The sequence below is a fragment of the Orycteropus afer genome, unplaced genomic scaffold (assembly GCF_000298275.1).
Source record: "Orycteropus afer afer isolate SDZICR_OR568_19922 unplaced genomic scaffold, OryAfe1.0 scaffold00001, whole genome shotgun sequence".
Taxonomy (NCBI): domain Eukaryota; kingdom Metazoa; phylum Chordata; class Mammalia; order Tubulidentata; family Orycteropodidae; genus Orycteropus; species Orycteropus afer.
This window is the reverse complement of record NW_006921588.1, coordinates 37,861,614-37,869,869: the sequence shown is the minus strand read 5'-3', so window position 1 is coordinate 37,869,869 and position 8,256 is coordinate 37,861,614. Positions and strand designations below refer to the sequence as shown.

The 8,256-nt window shown below is 34.5% G+C and overlaps 1 protein-coding gene across 1 annotated transcript in view; it reads right to left on the bottom strand.

Moving 5' to 3' along the window:
- Positions 1 to 8,256, bottom strand: part of COBLL1 (cordon-bleu WH2 repeat protein like 1) — a 95,230-nt gene that overhangs the window by 62,186 nt on the left and 24,788 nt on the right. The window contains 3 exon segments of the mRNA XM_042780359.1: positions 2,359 to 2,397; positions 3,375 to 3,603; positions 7,675 to 7,876. Coding sequence (XP_042636293.1) covers positions 2,359 to 2,397; positions 3,375 to 3,603; positions 7,675 to 7,876 — 470 coding nt within the window.

The following is an 8,256-nucleotide window of genomic DNA, read 5'->3' as shown; positions in this document are numbered from 1 at the left end:
TAGGGGGAGGGAGGGAGAGAGAGAGGGAGGGAGGGGTAGAGAGAGAACAAACAGCCATATCACACCAACCAGATCTGATGACATACTTGCTGACAGAGAAAGAGAGAGTTATCAGCTGACTTCTGGTCCATGGCATACTCACCCATGACACAGAAATGGACGTTTGTAATTTGGGTCCCTGTTCACCACACATCTATGCCTGTTGTTTACTGTTTGCCTTTTTTGACTAATCTGTTTTTGTTATTTACTGTTTAACTTCTATAAAAAATAATAACAGCTTTCAATTACTGACACTGTGGGTCTTCTGTGTATGATCCAACCAAATCAGAGAGTACAGTCCTTATGCTAACAGTCTCACGATTGCTCAGGATTTAGAGGGATAACCTGTGTGTGTATGCACACACATATGTGCATGTACACAGTTTAATGCCCCACTAGTGAAATGTAGATATACAATTAAATTTGGTTGGAACCCACAGTGGCACAGTACAATAAATATAACTAGAGTATTTCATGTAGTTATTTTAGGTAAAGCAGTTTCCAGGCACTAGTCAGCCTCTCAGTTTTCACTTAATGCTCTATTGTCAGGGATCACAACAACTCAGTGTTAAACAGTAAGATTACAGAGGGCTTGAGCTAACTTGGAAAATCAACTCAAACACAGTAGTCTCCTGTTTCGAGAAGTCAGGCTAAAAATCACGTGCAAAGTTTTGAGTATTACGTAAACTTTCTGATAAAATAAGAGGATGAGGCATTTGCAGCATAAGAACTGACCATGTAGCTTCTGATATCGTAAAGGAGACTTTCTTGACTTTACTAATCTCTCAAGGTTCAGTTCAGAATATTTCATACTCTGAATAAACCACGTACTCTGTGGCTGAAAGGGTCTTAGAAATCAATGCATACAAACACCCTCAAATGATGCCAAAGAGATTACAGGATTTGCTTAGGGTTCCATATTTTAGAGACGGGTGAAATTGGGAGCAAAAGGTAAGCAGGAGTAACAGAATGTTGATGTTGAAAGAACACAGACCACTTTTTACAATCCCCCTTTATTATTATAGAAGGACAGATACAGCCATTCGGCCAATCAGTTTGCCAATTAGCTTGACATCTAATGCAATGTTGGAATTAAAATGCTTGTATGTGACTCTTAACCAACATGCATTTTAATACTGTAAGGATATTTAACTCCTTTAATTAGCCAAGGAGCTTTGGCAGCACAGTGGTTAAAGTATTTGGTTGCTAACTAATACATTGGTGGTTCAAACCAACCAGCCACTCCATGGGAGAAAGATGAGCCAGGCTGCTTCTGGAAAGATTTGCAACCTTGGAAACCCTACGGGGCAGATCTACTCTGTCCTCATTGGTATGAGTCAGGATAGACTCAAGGGCAGTGGGTTTAGTTTTTGGTTTTGGTTTTAATTAAACTAGTCTTCATTATAGTCACCAATCATAAATAATCATATTATTACTTATGTGTCTATAATTCTTAGAATTGAAAGGCTTACTTTAGAAGAATTGGAAGTAATTTCACACACACAAAAAATGTATAGGTAGATTGGAAGTAATAAAGAAAATTCTAATAATACATAATGTATACAATTTAAGCTCTTTTTAGTAGGGCAGTAATTATTACAGTAATCAATTATCAGAGCCCATCCCTTTGTAATGGGGAGAAAGTCATCCAGAGTTTATAATTATTATAGTTTTTAATAGAGTTTTCCTCCCTTTGCCTATTACAAAATTCTGTAATATAAAGAAGGGTGGGAGAAAATGACCCATAGTTCTATCCCCAGAAATAACCACTATTAAAATTTTGCTGTATTTCCTTTCACAAATTTTATATAAGAATTTTTACATACTGTATTAGACCTCTTCGCATGCTTTAAAAGATTGTTTTGGCATAAGCATGTTTACATGTTAATACAAATTATTTACATACAATTTAATGGCTGTGATCACTTTGTATGATGAATATGCTATGATTATTATAAATAACTGTTCAATGGAAATAACCTGAGACTCTTCCATAGTACCACTAAACTATTAGCATGTGTACCTACTTAAGATCCTAGCAGAATAATTTTTTCAGTTTTTGCATATTCTTTGAGTGATATAATTTTCAAATAATTATTGAAAAGTAATTACAATAATTAAATTCAGAAATCAAGGGGTAACCTATAAATTATTTTCTAGGAAATAAAACCCAAAGATTTTTGTAAATTAAAATCTCTCACAGAATATACAAGTTAGTATTGCTATAAAAACAGTAAAATTAGAAGTTTATTTTCAATTTACCCAATACAAATAGAGATTTAATGCCACAATTTGTTGCAACTGATTCATGTGTCTTACCTTGTAAAGATGATTTATTGAAGTCAGTAACAGAAGTGTCTATAGAAGGAGGGGGTAAAAGAGGGTAAACTGACTGTAGCAATGATGTTTGCTCACTATAAAACATCACTGAGTTGTAAAAGTAGTGTGTGTATCACATAAAGCCATAAACTCAGATCAAGTTTGAAGTTTCTATGCATAGAGTATATAAGTAATTGCCTCATTCACTAAACTTTTATTTCTCCTAGTGTAGCATACTTGTGTTATCTATTAAGCTCAAACCAAACTCACTGCTGTCAAGTCAACTTGACTCATAACAATCCCCTCCTTGGGTTTCTGAGACATGTCTATGGAAGTAGATTGCTCAATCTTCCTTCTGAAGAGTAGCTGGTGGGTTTGAACCGCCGGCCTTCTGGTTAGCAGTCAAATGCCTTAGGCACCTTGTGCCACCAGAGATCCCATTAGATACCACAAAACCAACATCCTCTAAGATCTCTAAATTTTAATATGTTAAATTATTTTCCATAGATTCAAACTTCCAGCTATTTTTCTTTAGAATACTTTTGGATTAGACTGATCCATTGTATAAGCCAGTTTATTTTGGGTGTTGACTTTAACAACAACAACAACAACAAAAGGTAAGAAGCTTCCAAACTTGAATGGTAATTAAGACTCAGATAAACTACAGTCAATAGTTATTCGTGCTGGATTGGAGGAATAAAGAATTTACAACATGGAAATTTATATTTCTATTTAATGTGCAAAGCCACAAAAACTAAATTTCACACACACAAAAAAAATGTATAGGTAGATGGGAAAATGTAAAGTGTGATGACAGATAAGAAAGACAAGCTTTCATCCTAATTTCATAAAGTGAAATTGAGTTGAATTTTCTTACATGTCTTTTTTCTTATTCCCAACACGTGCTTACATCTGTCTATGAATGCATGAATTTGCAATTAAGAACTATATTATAACCACACATACATGTACATATATACAATACATAAATGAATAAAACAAAAAGCATTTATTACCTCTGCTGACATCCATGGCATATAATTCTCTTAGACCCAGGTCATTAAGGGATTTTGTCAAGTCAAGGGGCTCCTGAGACTGATAATCCTTCAACAGCACTGTATGTAATGGATCAAACTCACATTTGCTGCTTATAACAGGGACAAGTTCTTGAAGTGATATATGTGGACTAACTCTCACTATTGTCTTCTGTGTTTTCTTAAAATTGATCACTACTCTCACAGTTTTCTGAAAAACAGATTAAAACTATAGTTACATCATATTTATTAACACAAACTGACATTTTACAATACTGTCTAGAAGAATGAGACAATAAACAATTATGTATTTGTACAATAAAGATATTGTACTTTTATAGCTTGGTGTAAATATTTTTTGATTATTTCCTAAATCCAAAATAAATTCTTAGAAACAAACATTATTAGTGAGCTTAATCAAATAATTTAGATTACATTCACAACCACTGTGTGGTAAACAATCATTGTACTCAGGTGCTGCTGAGTTGTTTCTGATTCACAGAGACCCCACATACAACACAACAAAACACTGCCTGTTCCTGTGCCATCCTTACAATCATTGCTATGCTTGAACTCATTATTACTGTCACTATGTCAATACACCTCGTTCAAGGTCTCCCTCTTTCTCACTGACCCTCTACTTTACTCAGCAGGATATCCTTTTTCAGGGACTGACCCCTCCTGATGACATATCCAAGGTATATGAAATGAAGTCTCACTATCCTCACTTCTAAGGAGCATAGTGGTTGTACTTCTGCCAACACAGATTTGTTCATTCTTCTGGCAGTTCATGGTACATTCAATATCCTTTGCCAATATCATAATTCAAATGCATCAAATTTCTCCTTCTGTCTTCCTTATTCATTGTCCAGCTTTCTCATGCATATGAGATGATTATGCATCTTAGGGTCAGATGCACCAACGTTCTCAAAGTGACATCTTTCTGACACTTTAAAGAGGTCTTTTGCAGCAGTTTTCCCCAATGAAATATGTCATTAGGTTTCTTGACTGCTGCTCCCATGGGCATTGACTGTGAAGCTAAATAATGTAAAATCTTTGACAACTTCGATATTTTCTCTGTTTATCATGATGTTGCTTATTGGTCAAATTGTGAAGATTTTTATTGAAGAGTAATCCAATAAGCAACATCATGATAAACAGAGAAAATATTGAAGTTGTCAAAGATTTCACATACTGAAGGAGGAGCTCTGGTAGCATAGTGCCTAAGGCATTTGACTGCTAACCAGAAGGCTGGTGGTTCAAACCCACCAGCCACTCCTCAGAAGGAAAGTTCGGCAATCTACTTCTGTAGTGACACTGCCTCGAAAACCCAAGGAGGGGTCGCTATGAGTTGGGTCCAACTCGATGGCACATAACAACAACAACAATCCATACTGAAGGTAATAGTCTTTGATCTTCATCAGTAAGTACTTCAAGTCCTCTTCACTTTCAGCATGCAAGGTTGTGTCATCTACATATCACAAGTTGGTAATGAGTCTTCCTTCAATTTTAATGTCATGTTCATCTTCATGTAGTCCAGCTTCTCGGATTATTTGCTCAGCATACACACTGAATATATATGGTGAAAAGATACAACCCTGACACATATCTTTCCTGATTTTAAACGACACAGCATCCCTTTGCTCTCTTCAAATTACTGCCTCTTGGTCTATGCACAGGTTCCACATGAGAACAATTATGTGTTCTGGAATTCCCATTCTTTACAATGTTATCCATGATTTGCTGTGATCCATGTAGTCAAATGCTTTTACATAGACAATAAAAAAACAAGTAAATATCTTTCTAGTATTCTCTGCTTTTAACCAAGTTTCATCTGATATCAACAATGATATCCCTCATTCCACCTCCTTTTCTGAATCCAGCTGTAATGTGATATTAATAAAGTATAGTATTAAGTACATTTATAAATTAAAAAAAATACAAAGTTTCATAGTAGGACTACCAATTTTTAAGTGTTACTCTTTAAAAATATTTAGAGTCGAACCCAACTCATAGCAACCCCTCCTTGGGTTTCTGAGGTGGCATCACTATGGAAGTAGATTGCCCAAACGTCCTTCCATTAGAATATTTACTTTAAAATTAAAAAACCTACACAATAATGCAGAATTAAAAAAAAAAAAAGAACCAAACACACTGCCATCAACTCGAATCTAATTCATAGCAACCGCAACCCCTCGTTGGGTTTCTGAGGCAGTATCTCTACAGAAGTAGATTGCCCAATCTTCCTTCCAAGGAGTAGCTGGTGGGTTTGAACCACCAGCCTTCTGGTTAGCAGTCAAATGCCTTAGGCACTACGCCACATGTATTATTCTACATTTTATAGAATGAGAAATGTTTATTCATTCTCTAATGGGCTTTCAGCTGTTGTAATGGGAAAAAAATGGTATCTTTGTTAAACCACTAAAATATTTGTGTTCCTGTTTGAAACATGACAAATGTTTAATCAATACAAATGGCTTAGTAGTGTCTGGCAAATAGGAATTTATCAGTGAACATTATTATTACTACCTTAAGTACTTTGTCTAATTTTGATATAATAGTACAGAATATTAACATAATTCTTATTTATCTCATACTACTAATTTGAAATTATTGAAAAAAACTTTATGAATTTAGTGTAATTAAATTATATATATAGCTTTAACTTAGAAAAATGTAAATGTAGTAAGTGAAATCCACAATTTACATATCCTCAAAGCTGAACATTTATTTATAAAGCCAAAACCCTACATATAATCCCATGCTACAGCATTAGTAAAACTATTTCCACCTGGACACAGTGTACTAATCTAAAGGGAAAACACACCAATATCTAGTTAATACATTTTTTTAATTGTGTATTTTGGTTTTATTTTGATTTCACATGAGATATTGTATTTTTTCCTAATTAATACTTACTAGCACACTGAAGGAAGCAAATGTTTTAATATAGTAAAAAAAGACAAGAAAACTGTCAGCCCTTTTGTAAAAAATATATATATGTAATAGGAAGAAAAATAAGAATATATGTACTCTAACTTGTATGTAAATAAACTATCAATTTAATACACAAAATTTCTATATTTTATTAAATGAAAAATGATTTTTTTTCATAATAAGATTATTTCTTTAAGCCCACAGACTTCTATGTTTATTTTCTATGGCAACTGAGAAATTTTAGAGAGAAAGAATTGATGATATTAGACTCCATGGGGCTGAACATTTTTGCTTAAAATTTATACATTAAAGAGAACTGAAAAATTGTATAGTTCAAATGAACAGTCATTTAGAAGTTAGTAAGTTTTAGTCAGAGCTTCAAACAAGTTTGATCTGGTTCAGTCATGGGCAATGAAGCAAAACTGAGACAGAGCCAAATTTGCAGTATGTGGATGCCTAGAAAGACAACCAGAATGAGAAATAATATGGTTGAAGCTCGGGAACAGGAGACTCAGAAGAGGTGTAAGGAGCCCTTCCAGGAGTCTGATACAGAAGACTGGATTGTTGCCAGCACTGTGGAAAGTAACACACATTCAAAGCCAAAGCAGCATGGTCACTTGCCATCTTTGAGCAGCATTCTGTTCTGACTCTGTCAGTCAAGAGATTTGGTTGTTATGCAACATGCACGCTGCCCTTGTTTGCTAAGAGGGAGATTACATTTCTAGAAGGGCACTGATCCATAGTTTTCCCATTCTAGTTATCATTCCAGGCATCCACATTTTGCAAATTCCAATGCCACCAAGATTCACTTCATCTGCCATGAGTGGGCTGAGAAGAACCGGTTTGAAGCCCTGGTTATCATCAGAGTTTACCAAGTATAGAGAAACAAACAAACAAAAAATTACATGAATTTTCACTTAAAAATTTGAGAACCTTCCTTTATTTTTTTTTTCTTTTTAATGAATAGCTTAAAATATAGTCATCCATAATTGTCAGGCTCTGAGACAGTTATACAGATCCCATTGTTGATGTTATGTACCGTCAAGTCGTACTCGACTCATAGTGACCCCTCCTTGGGTTTCCGAGGCAGTATCACTACGGAAGTAGATTGCCCCATCTTCATTAGAGTCATCTAAAATCTAAAATATTCCAGAACATGCTAGTTAATCCAAGGATCAACAACCTACTACCTCCTAAAGAAGGAGGCCTAGGAAATCATGTTGTTCACATAAAATTTGACCAAGAAAATCAATTTTTGATTCATTTATAATGAAATGCAAATGACTGGAAAAATCAACTTAATATTTTAGCTGCATGGTATCAAAATCTTCAGTGATATACTTACCTCTGGTATTATAGGTGTAGGTTTTTTCTTATCCAAAACTTTTGGTTTTAAAATTACCTTCTCCACTTCCAACATTCCTATTGGTGTATTTGGTTTAAATTTAATGGGGCGCTTTTCAGCTGACAGCAGATCAATTGTGTAGCTTGATGGATTTAAGTGATACTGTCCACAGAGGAATATCAACAAGTCCATCATAGGTTTACTGTAAAATGAAAGTAATGACAATTGTAAAGGCATTAAACATAAAAGAAGCTTGAAAACCTAACAACAAGGTATTCAAACATACAAAAGTATAACAGTGAAGAAGTCCAATTCATATTTAAGGGAGCTTGGGATCTAGTGTTGGTTCAACAATTAACAGTATTTTTTATCTGCCAAGTAGTCTTCATTTTACAAATTTCAGGAGAAGTAAGAAAAGCTGTAGAAGTACCTTTCTTATACAAGAGCAGTAAATTACTCTAGCAGGCACTCTTTCACAGTACTATTTGGAATACTGTCATTCTTTAGCTTTAGTAGGTTATAGTAAATGTTCTTTTAAGAGCAAAATATATGAAACAACAAAAAACAAACAAACCCGGCTTC